This window comes from Aptenodytes patagonicus, chromosome 1, assembly GCF_965638725.1.
Source record: "Aptenodytes patagonicus chromosome 1, bAptPat1.pri.cur, whole genome shotgun sequence".
In the NCBI taxonomy this organism is placed as follows: Eukaryota; Metazoa; Chordata; class Aves; order Sphenisciformes; family Spheniscidae; genus Aptenodytes; species Aptenodytes patagonicus.
In genome coordinates, this window is record NC_134949.1 from 220,200,816 (window position 1) to 220,220,744 (window position 19,929).

Here is a 19,929-nt window from a genome sequence, read left to right on the forward strand (position 1 = left end):
TGAGAATAGGTATGTATGGATCCCCATGTTGTTACAATCATACAGGCAATCTGAAGGTAAGCTGTGACAGTAATTCAGTGTTCTGGTACTGCCATGTATTAGTGTCTTTGACTCATATATTTCAAAGCATTATATGCTGCTAGATACACTCTAATAACTTCTACAACATTTCTGTCATCTGACGTGTGCAAAATTCATGTTGTTTTTACAATTTCTATATAGATTGTGTAAAGGGAAGTGAATATCTTCATTCACAAGTAAAGCTCTAACGCTCCTGAAAAGAAATTCTGAGCATAGGGCAAATGTAAGATAATAAACTTCATAATTTGTCTAACACCAGAGTTGGCCCATCTTCCTGTTTGAAAGCAATGGCCGTAAAAATGGCTGATAGAAGCTTTCAAAAAAAATGAGCCAAAGGTTGAAATACTTTCATCAAAGTTGTGTACATAAACCTCAAGTTCAGTGGATGGCAAGACTAACATAGACCCCTGGAAAAAACTCGCTGAAATTCAGTCTAGGAATATAGTATCATAGAAGGCAGTAATTAAGTGCATTCTAAAAAGAACGATGGAGAGAATCAGAGTTTTCAGTGCCATAAAATCTAATATATTTTAATGCACAACACTGAAAATACCTAAAGAGGAATATTGTGTCAATTAGAACTTAGTTTACAACCTCTGTGGAGAATACAAACTTCCTGAAAGAAGCACAATTTAGGCTACTGTTGTGGAAGAAAGAGGTGGTGTGCCCTGCTTTTACTCAGTGATGGTGTTACCACACTTGATGCTGCACTGCCACGGGCACGGATGTACCAGCACTACAATTACTCACTAACTCAGCACTGTAGTCACAGCTTTGGTACTGTGGAGGTCCGAACAGGGTCCTTAAGTTTAGGCAGCACAGTGCCTATATCATGCCATAAAGGAAACCTCAGCCTCGATTCCATGTCTCTGAAGAAGACAATTTTGAAGCCAAGTCACCTTTCCTTTAATAGAGAGCCTGGCTTTTATCTATGTGTTTTTCCCTTTCATAACCGGACTCCTTGAGAGAGAGTCCTGAGAAAGAAGCAATAGGACGAACTGAAGAAAATCTTAAAGGAACATTCCTGAATTCCTGAGCTCCTGAGTTGGGGAGGTTGATATAGATGATGTCACCTGGTCAGTATTAGAAGGTCCAGGAAAAAAAAAATAGTAATTTTGTTTAGGTTTAAGCTTGAAGACTGTAGACTTCAGGAGAACACAAGCCTCTCTTAAGCAATATAGGAAAACATTGTGGTGGTCTGTAAGACTTGTGTTAACAGAACATGAAGTTTTAAAAATCATTAATAAATCTTCATAATCTCTCTGTAGATAGAAGGGGAAGATGTGTGAAAGAATAAAGAAACCACATGCTTATTCTCCTTCTCCTCTGAAAAACAATAGTTCTATCTATATGTGATCCAATAACTAAGATCCTAATAACGCGTCAAGAATATAAATACGACAGGAATTCCACCAAAGTTAAGTTACACAAACATTTTTTCACTTTTCCACAGAACAACACGGAGCCACTGAAATGACAATTGACTAATTTCTGCCCTTTGCATGCTCATTCTGGAAGAAATGATTGCCTAAGGTGCAAACACAACACATTATAGTGAGTGAATTTCTCTGAAATTAAGTTCATTTCTCTGCTAGGATATGGGCTGGAATGGACACTTGAGGAGGACTTACAGATCTGAGTGGCTGAAATGAAAAGAGCAAGGAAAAGAAATGTCAGAGAGAAAATAACACATCAATTCTATCATCTTCTGCAATTTTTATCAAGATGATAAACAAGCTAGACAAAACAGATTAAGTAACATTGACCAGGTAAACAACCTGACTACGCTAGGTTGCCAAAATAGTGATCTCCCTCTTGAAGACGCACAGCTGCAGAATAAAATCAAACAGTCATTGCCAAATAGGTAGGTAGAAGTCTGTCTGCATGCTATTTTGCTCACCAATACCCGACAGGATCTCACTGCAGAATAATAGGCATTAAATTTAGAAAGGACTTATAACCTAGTCTGACTTTCTAAAAAACAAGAAGAGTAGATGTTAACTTGATTTCTGGGTATCATTTCCTAATATTTAAAAGCAAACATAATCAAGTCCCAAATCTTCTAGTTGAAAAACAGCATATTCATGTAGCAACATTAAATCTTGGTGTAAGACACCATTAATTTACACATTTTAATCAAATTCTTACCCTCGGGCCAAAATGAACAAGAGTTTCTGAAGGAATAAAACAAGTAACAGTCTCCCTTGCCTCTTCCTCCAAAGCAATATTTTAATTATAAGAATTGTGTGCGGTGATGCTTTTTCCTGACATGATTACATTGCAAATTGTAAAAATCTTATTTCTGTTACTGCTTTCCATTAATTTAATGCTGTTTATGTTAAGAATAATCAGTAAAAGAAACAAAAATACCAGAAAAAGTTGCAAGTGTGTGCAGGAAAGTTTAATACGTATCAAAGGTGTTTAATTTTGCTTTTTTTTTTTTCTTTATTGAACGGGCTGGCTTCCTTTATGAAGCATTATACAATAAGCAAAGTAACACTGCCGTTCTGAGCTTGACCGCACAATCCTGATGTCCTGGCCCAGAATGAATTTGACTGCACAATTTCTGATGCTTAACTCCAAAATGAATTTGACATAATGGAAGTAAGAAGAGCCTCCAGCTTATACAGATGTCTGTCTCTTCTGTATGCTGCGGCAAAAAGCAGTGAGAAAGCTTACAAACAAAGAGAAGTGCTGCAGTGGAAGATTATAGTTTAAAACTACAGACAAAACTAAACTGAGATGGAGAAAAAGATGCAACTATAGTTCACAGTAATTATAGTAATTGCCTTTGCATTCATTGACTCAAATTAAAGCATGATCTACTTCATTAAATACTGAATCATAATCTAAATGAAAGGTAGAATTTATATTTTGGATAGATTGAACTCTTCTAAAATTGGAAGAGTTATATTCCCTTTAAAATATTTGAATAGCCCATATTAGCACAAATTGGTTCAATTCTGAACAGCGCCATTTAAAGACTTAGTACAGTCTGGTGGTCTTCTGTTAGAATGCTTGAGCATGATTCATATGTAGGTCATTCAAATAGAGGGTAGCAGAACAATCTGTTTTACTTAGCCATTTATTTATTTAGGTCACTTTATTTTGTGTTTGTACAGTGATTAAATGAACACTTGGAATGTCTTGTTGAATTGGAAAGGAAAAACACATCCCTTCTCTGGGGAGGAAACATAGAAGATTTCATTTCTTCTTTGAAATGTCATTGACATAGTACAGTGCTTTTATACAGTAAATTAAATGGTGAAGAAATGGCACCTTTTTACCATGGAAAAAAAAATACAGCAGATTTTTTCAAGTTGTGGCTGGATTCTTTTATTTGTTGAACTCATAAGAGCTTTTGGTGTCTGAAAAAAGCAAACAGAAGTCTGAATAAAGACAATTCTACAGCCAGAATTGCCACTGTTTGCATTAAGAGAAGGCACAAAGAACCCTATTTAGCTGCCTTAACTTCGCATGTCAACTTAAGTATTCTCAAGCACATTAACAAGAGATGAGAGGAAAGCTGAGCCATGTTCTCCAGCAGTCCTGCTTAGTTATTAGAAATGGAATATATAGCATCAACCCTTAGGGGATGGAAGTACGGTGTTCCAGCAAGACAGGGAACCTTGGAAAAACACACATTAGGGATGACCTGCCCTCAACACATCTGGGGAAAACATTCCTCACAAGCAGGTGGCATAATCATTCTATACATTAGCCCACACAACTCTGGCAACTTGATACAGTCCAGCGAAAAGTACAAGAATTCTAAGAGACTCATCATGTCGCCAAAGTACAGCCCTCGCTTGAGCAGCAATCTTTTTCAGCTTGGACAGGCCATCTTTTTGCAAAGCGAGGTCCACACATCCAGCTTGAGGCTGAAGCTCTGCAGAGCACTGCAGGAGGGAGCTGGCGGAGAGCAGAGCACGCTCTGGACAGCTCCGGGAACCCCACCCGGGGGCACGGCCGTGGGAAACGGCACCCCAGGGGGGGAAATGCAGATATAGAATCATAGAATCATAGAATCATTGAGGTTGGAAAAGACCTCTAAGATCATCGAGTCCAACCGTCAACCCAACACCACCATGCCCACTAAACCATGTCCCTAAGCGCCTCATCTACACGTCTTTTAAATACCTCCAGGGATGGGGACTCCACCACTTCCCTGGGCAGCCTGGTCCAATGTTTCACCACTCTTTCAGTAAAGACATTTTTCCTTACATCCAATCTAAACCTCCCCTGGCGCAACTTGAGGCCATTTCCTCTCGTCCTATCGCTTGTTACTTCGGAGAAAAGACCAACACCCACCTCGCTACAACCTCCTTTCAGGTAGTTGTAGAGAGCGATGAGGTCTCCCCTCAGCCTCCTTTTCTCCAGGCTGAACAGTCCCAGTTCCCTCAGCCGCTCCTCATAAGACTTGTTCTCCAGACTCCTCACCAGCCTCGTTGCCCTTCTCTGGACACGCTCCAGCACCTCAACGTCCTTCTTGGAGTGAGGGGCCCAAAACTGAACACAGTATTCGAGGTGCGGCCTCACCAGGGCCGAGTACAGGGGCACGATCACTTCCCTACTCCTACTGGCCACACTATTTCTGATACAGGCCAGGATGCCATTGGCCTTCTTGGCCGCCTGGGCACACTGCCGGCTCATGTTCAGCCGTATATAGGAGAGTTTTTGCCTTGCTACTGAAGGAAAAGTTTAGAAGTAGGAAGAAGAGAGAAATGCACAGAGGGAAAAGAGTCTTCACTCTCCAGCTCAGCTTTTAAATTTTCAGGCTCACTTTATTGCTTCTCTCTCACTTTTCTCACTTCTCCTAATCTTTTCTGTGCCTACCCTTTCTTCTGATCAGTTAAAACTACTTAGTTTGGCATATATAGGCACAGTGGTTATCTCATCCTGAACTCCACTGAAAACATAATATCGTGTCATGTCTGCTGTTCTCCATGCCCAGCATCCTCCTTCTCTCTTTTTCTCTTTTTATGGGCTAGCAATTTCAATGACCTTTTCAATTTCCCCTGTCTTGCTACCTTAAGAGTTATGACTTCTGCCTCTAGTAAGCTGGTCTTTATGCTCTGATGAGCTGGGCATTCAAGAGGCAAATTCTTCTCTCTCTGGAAAACAAGAACCACTGTGGGGATACAAGCTATATCATTTAGTATGCCTTTTTCTGCCAGGAAGTTTAAGAAGGCAGCTAAATCAGCTGAAAGAGGTGTCAAAGCACTACATCTTTGAAGCAGGAAGAAAATTAATATTATGTTATTCAAGAGGTGTCTTGCATACACTGCATTTACAGTAGGAACCAACAAGCTTTATGACTCACCAGACTACATGAATCATTCCAAATGGTACCTATTAAGCCTATAACCATAGTCAAAGACTTATTTTTTAATCCAAACTGTACAGAAATTCTTCTGATAGAAGATCTGCTTCTCACGTGATTGTAGCTTTTGTGAATGATGCCAGACTGAATGATGCCTTCTCCCAAGTAACTAGCGATAGGACGAGAGGAAATGGCCTCAAGTTGTGCCAGGGGAGGTTTAGATTGGATATTGGGAAAAATTTCTTTACTGAAAGAGTGGTTAAACATTGGACCAGGCTGCCCAGGGAAGTGGTTGAGTCCCCATCCCTAGAGGTATTTAAAAGTCTTGTAGATGCGGCACTTATGGACATGGTTTAGTGGACATGGTGGTGCTGGATCGACGGTTGGACTCGATGATCTTAGAGGTCTTTTCCAACCTCAATGATTCAATGATTCTATGATTCTAATGGTATTTTGTCTCATTGCTGAATGGTAAAGTCTAGACAGAGGTGCACATGTAGTCTTTTCATACTAAGACAACAGATATTGCCAATGAAAAATATCATAATGAGTACCATGCTAGCTAATAACACGGGCCGATATTTATTAACTAATTTTTAAATAAACATACAAATTATTTTTCATTAATTTTATATATGAAACACTCATCTGTCAAACACAATGCTTAGTAAGAACATTCATTTATGTTAAAATGGAGATTTATGTTAAAATCATTAGCTCTTAAATTCAAATCTAGTTGCTGCTTTTTTAGCTTCCATCCTCCTGCATGGTCACTCAAACACCCTTATATTTCTGCCACCACCTAATCTCATGGATTTCACTACAGTGTCATCTTCTCAACCCAAGTGTGCCTTCACAAATTCACTCTCCTTCGCAGTTCCTGCTGTCTTCCTACTCCAAATTGATAAAATATCAGACTGTCCCTCCTCCCTCCTACAGCTTTTACTTTACACGACTGTCACTTCCATTCACTTTCCTGCCTTTCTGAATTAATCCTTTCTCCCTAATTCTATTTTCAGCATTTGGATTTCCCTGTCTCCTGCTCTCATCCTGGGTCATTTAGGCATTCCCCTACCAGTAGCAGTTATTCCATATACCTTGGTTTCCACACAGTTCTAAATGGTATTTTTCCTTCCGGTATATGGATATAGCTAAACTACCATTGATCAGTTTTGCTCATAATGCTGCAGGGTTCTTGTTTCACATTTGAATTTCAAAGGATGGTATAAGCAGAAATAATTATTGCAATTCTCCTGCTTCTGAAATGAAGTAAAGGTTTCCACTTCAACAAGTGCCTTGTAACTCAAAGATGATAAGAACTTAATTCCAGCTGAAGCCAATAAGCAATAGCTACTCAGGAACTGAAATACAAAGGTAAAATGATTTTAGAGGCTGCTTAGTGACAGAAGAGCATTGGTGACTTGTCTGATCCCAAGCACTGAGTTAGTGGCAAATTCCAAAACTGAAATCCTTGCCTTGATCTCCACTTGACAGGCTTTTCCATATTTCCACGTCCACAAAATATGGTAATATGGCCTGTGAGATGCGAGATGGCCATTGGCTTATGTCATGGCAAATCTATACTGAATTCAATCCAGTGCCCATGAGGCAATGTATCAATGGTTGAATGGTAGCTACCTGGAATCTTCAGCTCTAGGTGAAGTTCAGTGCTTACATTTTTATATTAAAACTGCCTGAATCACAACATTCATAGTTTATTTGTGGGTCTACCGATTAGGGTTATGTGACACAGACATTTTGAATAGATGATGCTCCATAGTCTCAAATAAAGAATGTTTTTTAAAACCAATGGAAAGGAAATAGCTCTTGTATTCTGTAAGTGGTTTTGCTTTTGTTATTGTCCTGGTGACTTGCTTGTTCAGATAAAGGGCGTATCTATCTTGTTTTTTTCAAAAGGAACTCCAAAATCTCCTCCAAAAAAATCTTGTAGATATCCCTCAAACACCCTATTTAATGGATGGCCAATTTCTATTATTTTGCAGCTTGTGTCATATGATAATTTTTTTAATCACGCAGGAACCAAAAACTTACTGGGCAGTAGAGCAGAATGATGCCTGCAGTCTAGTCTGTTTAAGTACAAGGCAAAAGTCCAGCCCGGGGCAAATCTCTGAATGCATAAAGCTCAGGGATGTAGCCATTTTGTCCAGCGGTAGCAGTTTGGCTTTCAAATTTGTGTTTTTAGTTTTTCTTCATTGTGAGGCTGACAGTAAGGCTACAGTGAGGGCTGTAAAGCTCACTCCAAATCTTCAATGTATCAGATGTGACGTAATTCTGTTTGACAGTCTTAAAACAAAATTTGCTAAGTCACAATGTTTGAACCGAATGTGAACTCCTTAAACTATTAGGAGCTGAAGAGCAAGCAATCCAGCATCAGATCATTTCTACTCATTAAGGCAATTGTAAAATGAATGTTTTAGAGGCAACTGATGATTTCATCACAGCAAAAATACATAGCCTCTAGTCTAGGCCAATTTCCTAGCTTTGCATGACACATAACTGACAGGTCTGATAGCTAACACTGCTTGGCAAAAAGAGACATACCTTATTCATGAGAATTGTTAATATAATTTATTAGGTTCTGATCATGTGCTTGGAAATGTCAGAGTTAATTTAGGAAACAGTTACTGCATCGAGGCAATTGCAATATATGTTATAGATTGCAGAAAGATGGGGGCGGGAGGGAGAGAGAGGAGGAGAGAGAAATCTAGCCGGAAGACAGATTCCTAGATTAATAAAAGACAAAAGGGAGGTCTATAGTCACCATATATTCCAGCATATGAGGTGGTAAATTTTTCCCTAGAAGCTCCATTAAGCTTCTATTTTAGAAAGTCATCTGTTTTATTTTGAAGTCCCAAAGTGACAAGTCTACGAGCTTCTATGGCAATATAACCCAGTTACCCTGACTACAAAACAAGCGCATCATGTTTCGAGGCTGAATATATCTAAGTTCAACTTCCAGCCATCAGTTCTTGTATATTTATCAACAACACTGAAAAACAGTTTGCTACCAGCTCTCTTCTCCAAGGGTATTTCCAGATGGTAGTGTTTACATTGACACAGTTCATACTTCATTAAAGTGAATTTTTATGGTCAAGGAGGATGCTAGGGCTTTCCTGACACAGGTTCTAAACTCCAAGTCTTCACGGGGGAAAAAAGAGTTTTTTTTTTTTAAATAAACCATTTCTTTAAATATGTCCCAAAATTTTACCGAACATTTATAATTTTTTAGGATTGAAGTTTTTAGAACCACAGTGACTTGACTCAGCTTCCACTTTTTGAATGTTGTTTACCTGAGTTTCATATCATCAAAAGGCTCTCAAGTACCGAGGTTTATTTCTTACTACACTCGCTATCATTCCCTTTTTCACTGTGCTCTTAATATCTCTTCTTAAAATAACACTACCACTTCTGAATTAACTGTTACTTTAAAACTTGCTCCCTGTGGGATTTTCCACATCAGCTGTGAATGCACAGCAGATTGGTTTCGAAGTTCGTGTTACTTGTTCTGAACTTCCTCATTCCCTTCCAGCACAAAATCATAAACTTTGCCACTACGCTATATGGTCACTCAAGGGCAAGCTGTGTTTCATTCTCCCATTTTCAGGCCATTCTTCCTTACTGGTCAGAATAAAATCTGGAATTATCTGACTTATACTTGCTTTTTATATATTCCCCACCAAAAAGATTCACAAATGTTTGGTCAGTTGGGATGGGATCTATTTAAATAAAAAGATTCAAATTCTCTATAATCAGTGAAAAGAAATATACACTTGGTCATCTGACCAATGGCACAGTGGTCATCTGACCTGTGTAAAATGTCTACTTTATGGCAAAGTAAATTGTACTACTATTTTCTGTTAGCTACAGAGGGAGCCTAAAGGGCTATATGCCCTGTGCTTCCCAGTATTAACAAAGCCTGAATTTAGATTAATCCACTATTTGCTCCTAAGGAGCTTAACCTACCTGCCCTTCTAGCTGGTGTTATCCTATTAACATGTGGCAGCACCTGTGCTCTCAGCTCCCTTTCTCTCCAGAGATTTTCTTTTTACAGATCTATCACAAATAACACCTACCATGCAGTATTTATCACTTGGATAAATTTGGCAACATATTCTCCCTTGATTTTTCAAACAAGGTATACTTCTTTAAAACAGTCCAATCATGTGAATTGATCTACCCATTTACGTCACTGCACTGATTATATACTAACATTCCCAATATATAACATAAAATGCTCTATAGATTACTACAAAACAAGTTTACATAGTTGTATTTTTCCTATTGGCTAATTAGCGTTAATGTTAAAAACATAAAGGTAGTCTTTATGGACAAGTGCAGCTAAAGGCCACAGAATTTGATAGAATCTCTGTCCTGGTTTCGGCAGGGACAGAGATAATTTCCTTCCTAGTAGCTGGCACAGTGCTGTGTTTTGGATTTAGGATGAGAACAATGTTGATAACACACCGATGTTTTAGTTGTTGATGCGTAGTGCTTACACCAGTCAAGGACTTTTCAGCTTCCCATGCTTTGCCGACTGAGAAGGCTGGAGGTGCACAAGAAGCTGGGAGGGGACACAGCCAGGACAGCTGACCCCAACTGGCCAAAGGGACATTCCATACCATGGGACGTCATGCTCAGTACATAAACTGGGGAAAGGTGGCCGGGGGGGGCCACTGCTTTGGGACTGGCTGGGCATCGGTTGGTGGGTGGTGAGCAATTGTACTGTGCATCACTTGCTTTGTATATTCTTTTATTACTATTACTATTTTATTTTATTTCATTTTATTTTATTTCAATTATTAAACTGTCTTAATCTCAACCCATAAGTTTTCTCACTTTTACTCTTCCGATTCTCTTCCTCATCCCACCGAGGTGGGGGGGAGTGAACAAGCGGCTGTGTGGTGCTTAGCTGCTGGTTGGGGTTAAACCACGACAAGATGTGAGTGAGAAGGTGGGTAGGAGTTGTGTGGGAGGAACTAAGCAGAAAGAACTGTTTAAACTGTTCATAAGGGAAAGCAAACATCTCACAAAAAATGACAACAGGACAATGCACAGACACAAGAAAAAATCTGATCAATATAAGAGATCACCTTCCCTATACGAGGGAGAACCTTGTGTAAAAGACCAGAGACAGTACTGAAGTGAGATGCTGAAATACCAGCGTTGCAAACTAACTATATATAACGTCATGAACCAATGACAGAAAACCCCACAGAATATCTCTGGTAGCCCTTTCCCAATGCATAGTTATTTGATTCTCAGAAAGTAGCAGGGGAAAAAAGATACTGTCTTTCCCCATATACGAATACATCCTGGTACTATGCCAGATCAAGAGGAAAATCATACAGAATTTGGTTAACTTCATTCATCCGATTCAGGTTAGACAGTAGGGAAAATGGAAGCATTACAAGAGGACTACCTGCACCTTCACAGTGCAGCCTGTTCTTTTTCTGGTATTTTTCCTGTTGCTGTTGAGCAATTACCCTTCAGGAAACTTGTTTTATTTCCTTAAGGTAATCTGCGGGATGCATTGCTTGGGAGCAGCAATCTTGCTCCTGAGCAAGCAATCTCCTTTTTCCCTTGAATCTACTTTCAGGCTACCAGCCACGCTTCATCCTACTGTTGTGAACCACAAAGTACTAAAGTATTTCTATGGGAGAAAGAAATAAAACTGTTACTGCTTTCATGGTCCACAATTTTACTTTACTTTTCTTTGTGATGAAGCAAGCACGATGTTAGTTGAAAAAACCATCTATTATAAGGGCAAACACACATGAAATGTGAGATTCAGTTTAAGACACCTAAATATAGACATGTGTGCATGTGGTAAGTGTTTAAGCTTAAAGTCAATGGATACCGAATCAATACAGGCAATAAAGCCTACAGCGAGATTCAACTCGCTCTACACAACTCATAGTTGGCCAGATGAATCATTCTCTAGCCTCCATTGGCTTTAAGAGCAACCAGACACCCAGCAAGCGTGTAGATGTCTGAATTGAAGTATCTTATTCTCAGGTTTAGTCTTTTCCAAAGACACAAAATTCAGTAATTTCAAAGGTTAAGATTCAATTGCTAATACTTGCTGTTACCTCCCTATGCTATTAATTCACCTTAATTCTCTCTTTTATACACATTTTTAACTTGATGCAGTCTTATGGAAAATTATAAAACTGTTTGAAAAACAATGTCATCATAGGAATTCAAGGAGCAACATGCACTAATTATTTGCGTGTAAATTGTAAATCTGCATCTTGCTGCTGAACTTGCATGTGTAAACTAACTCTCTGTGCTTTAGGTACTGTACTTATAGATAGATTTGCCCACTTGACACTGAAAGTGTTTTGAAGCATACAGGTTAAGACACCTAAAATAAGTAGGTGTGTTTTATCATCATTTTGATTTGAGATTGTAAAGCAAAAAACGGTGTAGCAATTTTTGTTTGAATAGGACCATATTCCTCCTCCTGCCTCCCCAGGAATTTCCCCTAAGAATTACAATGTATTCACTTTGTACCTCTTTCCTCAAGTTGGTACTGCTTTCTGTCAGCAAGGGTGTATGCACTGTGTGGCCATTTTATGCTTATGGCTCTTGGAAATAATTTGTTCTCATGCAGGTGATTTTCGCTACGCAACACTGGGTTCCTATTGGTATTTTAGTAGCCAATATATCCTTTAGCATTGGAAGTGAAATTTTAAACTGCAAGGATGGCATCAAGGAACACTACATTTTATTTGTACTAGAGCCTGCATTTTCCTAACAGATGGAGAACTTGGGGTTAGGTCAAACAGCCTCTGAGACTAGACTTGGCCCAGACTTCTCGCGTGATTTTAAACAAATCAATTGACACAACGGCACCTCATTTCCACTGCTCTAAAATTGAAATAATACTTCCATTGATATTCTGAGCTGTTTTGTTTGGGTTATACACGTCTGAGACACAAGTTAATGTGTGTACACAGTGCCTAGCAAATCAAGTCTTGATGTCAGTTAGTATTCAAAATGCTACTTGATAATATTTACATTCTACTTAATAAGAGGACAATACTACAGGGAGGGATAAATTCTGTTATAGTGATGAATGTACACTGGTGATGTACGCATTACTACATTTTGAAGACATTCAGAAGTGAGAAGGAAAATGTTTAGTTTGGTGGAAATTCACAAGAGCATGATGAATTATAGCAAGAAGAAATGAGCATTAAAAAAAATCCTACCTTTTAGGGGGAAAAAGCCAGCTTACTGTGAATGTAATACTATAGTGTTTTTTTTTGCTATTTGAAAAGTTTTACCATTTGAAACAGAACGTTTTCCATTATTCTTCAATTTGCCTTCAAGGCTCAGATATGATTCATTTTGTCTCTCTGCACAGAAGCGTTGGGAATATCAGCCTGCTTTCTGAGATAAGTTTTAAACATTTCCAGTCAATGAACTGAAAACAGAAAAATACGGCTATCACTGCTTTTCCTAAGGTTTTAGCCAGGTTCCAAAGGCAGATCACTACTTACCCTGTGATGCCATCTGGTGGCATTTGGGAAAAATAAACTCAAATTTCACTCGTCCATGGAGCCAAGGCTGCGGCATAATCTTTCATAGAGCCCCCTGAGGGCTTTAGGCTTGGACCCTTCCCTAGCACATACCAGCGAGCAGGCAGGCAGAGAGGCAGAGGGGTTATGGGATTTGTCCAAGCCTTGTGGGCTGACTCTGGGACTATATATACATCCAGTGTGTCACTCAAAGGCAATGCATCTTCCTACCTTTGTCGGGTCTAACTCATGGATTTGCAGTCTATTTAAGGTATTTTTATAAGTACCTTCCCGAAGGTGAGTATACACCTCTCTCAACCAGTCAACACTTTGCCATATTCACAGCACAGGCATGAATTAAGAAATTGCTGTGAACCTCCTCCTCCATGCAGAAGATGGAGGCTTAAAAAAAATAAAGCACCTCGCCTAAGGTCACAACAGCAAAATCAGAGAATTAAATCCACATCTCCAAAGTTTAAATCACTTACTATGCTTCCTGTCCCAAAGAAATTTAACCAAGCCTGAGTTAATTAGAAATACTAGCTTTGAGGGTACTATTTGTTCTTGGTAAGTCAGATTTGTCATGTTTTGAGAAACAAATGGGAAAACTATTTCAGTAGGGAAGTAAGTGTTTCTGAGGGACGAGACAAGAAAGAATAAACAGAGAGAAACAGACCTACTTTGTGCAGCCTTTATAAGATTAAGGTGTCTGGGACCCTTCACCAGACAATAGTCTAAGATTAATCAGCTCTAAAAGTAGCCTGTGCAAGAAATTTGTTTCGTTTGAATATGGAAAAATGGATTCATAATAGTTATTTGTGACTAAATAAGCCAGCAGTGCCTGACTTGGTGATTGCCTGGGGATATGCATGCAGTTTAATTTAGTAATAATTTCCATCCCTCTCTGCTCAATGAACAAATAAACTACTCTTGCATGACAAGTAAATGCTGCAGCAACACTGGTAACTTTAATTAGAACTTATGGAAAACATTGTTATGAAACAGACAAAAATCAGGGTTAAAAATTTAACTGTGGCAGTATCCTACAGTGCTAAATACACCCTTGCTTAAAAATAAAGGAAAATGGACTTTTAAATTTGCATCTGAGCTGCTGGATTTCTGAATTCTATGTATTGTGAAAGGCTTTGATCTCATAGTGCTCTTTCGGTCAGCCTTATTTTGCCGCATCTAGCCAAAGAAAAATAAATTGCATAATTGTCTTGAAGAAATTTCTATTTCTACTCTTTGGGTTTCTTGTCTCTGTTCTTGTTTCCCTTCCTTATCTCTTCAGGTTGATAACCTCACAAGAGTCTGTTTTGGTTTTCTTGCAGTTTCCTATGAACTTTCTACTTAGAGATCTCTCTAAGGCACCTAAACATCTTTTACTTGCCCATTCTCAATTTTCTTAAAGCATTTTGAAGGAACAGGTCTAGATAAAACAAACTATTACGGTCCTCACAACTTCAGGTTACTGAATCCCTTTGGTGCTAACTCGCCAGATTTTCCACATATATCACAAAGCAGCCCCAGACACCTTTTCACACCAGAACTTTGACAGGTGGAAGGTAAATTCACTTTTCATAGAATAGGCCAGTGGCCAAGACACTCCTTAGCAATGTAGGAAAACCAGTTCCGGCTTCCTCAATGAAGGGATTTAAACATTGACCAGGAAAGTGCCGCATAACCATGCCACAAACCATCCAGGCTAAAGCCATCTTCTACCCCAACGCTAACCAAAGTGCAGCCAAGGATGCAAGATTCACAGGGACAGAAAGCACGACAGCAGGAGTGAGAGTGACACTGCAGCCTGGTGGGTCCATCACTCATCTGGGATGAAGAATTCCTGTGTTTCAGTTCTTTGCCTTAAAGCTATTTATGTACTTCGAATGAAACAGCCACAACTGTATCAATTTGGGATAGTTTCTTTTTTCTCTAAGGTGGCATAATGTGAATGGCTATTTAACTACATTTTCAAGGTTTTCATTGTCATTCAAAATCCTTTACATTCAGATTGTTTCATTCAGATGTTCAATTACTTGACAGAGCCTGTGTTTTAAATGCGTGCTGTCAATACATACATGAAAGAAAAATTAAAAACATGTTTTTGAGACTAAGTATGCAAAATATAACCTCAGGCTACAAAGCCTTTTATCCTCTAAAATTTGAAAATGAGTTTCAGAGTGATCATCAAATTCATTAGAGGCACAGAGATAATTAACATAACCTAATTAATCTCCTTCTTGTATTGGGCCGTTTGCTAAGCAGTTTAGTGCACACTAGATGGCACCCCCAGTCCAGATGATTTCATCCTACTGCTTTTTCTCCTCAAAGAAAAGCTGAAATTGAGAAATAGCTTTGGACTCAGTAGTGCATTTTGGGCAAAATGGAATTGGATGATGGGCTAAACTGGGAGATGATGAGGTCTGCACTGTGGTGTTGCCATACTGTAGATAGCATTAAGCAGGGAAAGGTCTCTGAGCTAAGTGCAGGTAACACCATTAACAAATGCAATAAAAACCAAGAGGAAAGAAACAAAATATTCAATGATAAACCGTTTCCAGCTTGGATTTCACAACATGGAAACCAAAAAGACTTCTTTGTGTGTCCCTTGCAGTATAGACAAAGAACAAGATTAAGTAGTTGGCCAGCAAAGCCCAACACAAATACTTACAGACAAAATTTGATCTCCTCTCTGCAGTTCTCCGCTGAGATCGGCAGGCCCGCCTGCTAGGATGAAAGACACGAAAATGCCTTCCCCATCTTCTCCTCCCACAATGTTAAAACCAAGTCCTGTGGAGCCCTTGTGCAGGATGATTTTTCGAGGCTCTCTGTATAGAAACAAAATGATAATGTTTATCCATTCAAAACTCTTAGTGTGTATGCATTTTTCAAGGCATCTTAAGCATACTATATTTTGCTTAAGACACAATGGCCTCTTATCGCCTAAAGAATCCATTTAACAAATAAGATAAATCTGTTAATTGGAGAACAGATAAGGTAGGAATTAACCAGCATTATTTTTTTTTCCTCATGGTTGAATCCAAACACCTCTATTAATTTCAGCCCACTGGAGTCATCTTCACTAAGTTAAGTGATGGATTTATTAAAAGAAAAACCAAAACACTGAAGATATTTTATAATCTAATTTATAGCAGTACTATATATACAAGTAGAATCAATCTTTACATGGTACCTTTTTTATTTTAAGTTCTAGTCTTGCTTTTTAAACAAATGAACAAAGAAAAAATTTAAAACTCTAGGCAAAGCAGTGGCAAGTGTGTTTGATCCTGACAGATTTGGAGCAAATAACATTTGTATGATCAAGTTAATAGAGCCGAATCTCATGAAAAACTCTCGTTTGATATTATCAGGAGCTTGAAATTGTAAAGTCACACAGCAGCTTCGTCACTGAACCAGGCTGAGGGTTATCTGTTTTTGTCTTACTGGTTTAAAAAGTTGTTCATTACGATGGAAATCAATAAATAATAACAGCTACATCTCATACAGCACTTTCCGTCTGTAAATTGAAAATATGCCACAAAGGATGTAAACATAATAACATGCATTTTACTGATGGGAAAACTTATGTCCAGAAAGAGGTGACCTTCCTAAGCAATCAAGGTAGCATCCTTGAGAAAGTGTCCCAGGTATTCCATTTCCCAATCTCTACTCTACATGCGAGGCCTCAGATCTGTCTCTCCCTTGGATACACAAGCACACACAGCCATTTATACATACACCCCCCCCATATTTATTGGTACTTACCCCTTTTCAAATCCCTCTAAGAATTTACTTTTCAGAAAAAGTGTAAATGCTGGTATATTAGTATGTGTAAATCTTAAGCCCAGCCCTGCAAATACTCACAAACACACATTTATGTGTCTGTGACTCCTCACAGAGAAATAGGATGTTCTTCTAATTCTCAATTTTTACAAATAAAAGTTACCAGCAAAGTGACAATTGTAAACACCCCCCCCATCTACAGAAACATGCTCCAGAATGCTTCCTGTAAAAAAGATCCAATATTTCCTGTGCACTATATAACAGTGCTACATCATGTGAATGGCTTTTTCATTTCCATTTTGTTTTTAAAGATAAAAAAAAAAAAAAAGGGAGAGAGAAGTGATGCATTGAGGGATGTCTTATTTGATGCAAGTCGAGTCTTATGGCTGTATATATGGGGACTTAACCTTTACCTGATAATTGCAAAATCAGTAGGCATTTGTTCATCTTTGTGATGTGCTATGTTCAAACAGTATCCCCAGCTTGATCATGATCTTTAAATAACATCTCAACTTTCTGAAACCGAAGCTTAATATTTTTGAAAGAAAAAACTAAAGCAATTTTTTTATAGTATTTTTAAAGGTGATTGTAACATTTAATGAAAGTATTAGTCCTACTCCATATGGTCCTCCATCTTATAACTTTTTCTTAACATTGTATAGCCAGAAAACAACCTTTTAAAAATACGGCTGTAAGAAAAAGACATATTGTCTTGAGTCTGTATATTCATGAAGTATTTTCAACCAGTCAGAAAATAAAGGGGGTTTTCTTTACTTTTGGATCATTACTGTTGATTTGCCTTGTAGCAACAGTTTTAGCACCTTCTTAAATATGTGCAGATTAGACATAATGTAATCCAGATCTAAGAAGTCTAAACAGGTTTTTAATTAGGAAGGGTGGCCTGGGGGTTGGAGCAAAACTAGGACAGCGAGCTGGAAGCGTGGATTCCTTCCCCCACTTAGCCCATGCGCTGCTGAGTGATTTTGGCAAGTAATTTGTTCTTCCAGCTTCAATTTCCTCATCCACAAACTGATACGGTGACACTTGTCATCTTTGAGTCCTACGCATCAAAAACACTTTGCGAGAGTTGAGGTACTGCCATTATTTACCTGGGTATTGAGGAAAAAGAGGCAGTAAAGTCAAACAAATATGCTTGCATGCTCTGCTGTTGAGAAATCAGAAGAGCTCTTGTTTAAAGTGAAACTGAGTATTTCCACATATGACAGGCAGCTTGGATCATAAAGCTGAAAGCCAGTGCTATGGGCAAAACTAGGTCAATACAACTGGGTATTCACTGAATAGTAAGCTGTGCAGCTCAACAAAAAGTTGGCCCAGTTATTAATCCCTGTCTCTGATCAAGTCAGCAGATTTATGCCTAAAACGCTGTCAGTGCTGTTTTGTAATTTTGGCCTTTTGACAGCAAAATTCACATTCTGCTCTTGGATGATTATGTTCAGAGGAAGCTCAAACAATAACGGGGCAATGTCAGAAGCCGTGATTAGAACACAATGGGTTTTGGCTCCTGCTCTTTAGCATAATCAGGTCATTTTGGCCATGACTCAAATTTGGCTTTATAGAGACTGACCAACCGTAACATGTCTTCATTTTTTTTTTCATATCTGAGTATCCTGCAGGATCTGAAAGGTGGATTCAAGAACACACAAATGTTGTTGTCATCATCATAGAAATAACCTTCAGCTACGACTATACTGCAAAAACTACAGGAAGCAGGAGGTATATGCCAATTTACCGTAGTATAATAAATGACTAAGATTTTTGAAATACATCATGGTTCACACTTGCATAGCGTACTTAGTATGAAAATGAAAAAACCCTTATGATGATAATAAATCTTTGTAACATGCTATGAAGTTAAAGTAGGAAAGAAGTTTCTCAACAAACTACAATACCAGCCACTGACAAGGTCCTCTCTTAAGAGTAATGCAGAAATGAGTTATCTGTCAATGTTTTAGCCACACTCAAAGAAAAGGCTAGTTTTGATAAAGCTAAAGATGAGGATGTCACATACTTATTCACCTGGTATAAAAATTTAGAGTCATCTCTTTTAATATGATGGTTAAGGAGATCTAAGAACAGGCACTCCGATTTTTCTTGAATATCTGGGAAGCAACATTAGGAAAAACTCCTTTGCCTCTATAAAAATTCTTTATGAATGTAATTGTCACACATATGAAGGGACTTTAGACAGAATGCAGATAAATGCTGTAAAGGAGCTAATGAAATTAAAGACTTAAGGATGACATGGTGATGGGAGAGTAAGAAGTGAAAGAAAAGGAACTCAAATGTGAACGATGATTTCTTGCAGTAAATGCGCTCAGTAAAAATGTGTAGTTGTCTACAGAAAACAGCAACTGAGGCAAAGGTAATTTCAGGGTAACTTATTTTAAAAGCTCACTGCTTTGGAGACAATAGGTGGCACTCTGTAGCTACCTAGTGAAAAGGAACAGTCTAACAGCCAGTGTTTCTGAAACGCATGTTTCTGCCTCCAGCTTTAACTACTTATCCCATTTACAATTTGTTCTGTGATAAATACGGCTGAAGGTAAGTTTCTAGGTGCTAACAAAGCATACTAGCACTTTAATTCTGTGTGTGCATCTTTTATGACCTCCTGCAGCTTTGTACCAAATACAAACAGAGAAGAGCAGCAGGGGAAATCAAGCAGAAATTAGAAAGGAGTGTGAGATGAAAACATTCCTGGACTGACAGAAGGCAGCAGAAGGGGGGGAAAAAAAAGAAAAAAAAAGAAAAGAGCAAAGAAAAGAGACAACGGAATAAAGGGAGACGGTGCATCTGTAAAGGAGAACAGGGAAGAAATTAAAAAGGTAGGGAAAGAAGAGAGGAAGACTCACTATAATACAGCCAGTAGCAAAGGAGCAAATTAAGTGCTGCAATCCACACAAATTTACAGGCTCAGAAATCAACGGGAGAATCAATTTGGATGGACTTGGTTACTTGCTTCAGGGAATGCATCAGATCAGATTCTGTAAAGCACATTATAAATTGCAGGCCTGATGTAAGAGCAAAGTATTATTAAATTAATATTTGAAACTGATAAGTAGTAACAAATCAGAGTGAGTAAAGCTTCGACACTTAAGAAAATTTCTCCTGCCATAAAAATGCGATTAACAAAAGTAAATCAAAAAAGTGAGGCATTTTTCCTCCTGAACAATTTTTTTT

The 19,929-nt window shown here is 38.5% G+C and overlaps 1 protein-coding gene across 21 annotated transcripts in view; it reads right to left on the reverse strand.

The window, feature by feature from the left end:
- DLG2 (discs large MAGUK scaffold protein 2) overlaps positions 1-19,929 on the reverse strand; it is a 1,063,600-nt gene that overhangs the window by 219,767 nt on the left and 823,904 nt on the right. For all 21 annotated transcript variants that reach the window (XM_076328370.1, XM_076328369.1, XM_076328371.1 and 18 more), the window contains one exon: positions 15,620-15,776. In XM_076328370.1, the coding sequence (XP_076184485.1) occupies positions 15,620-15,776 (157 nt within the window). The remainder of the gene's footprint in view (positions 1-15,619; positions 15,777-19,929) is intronic.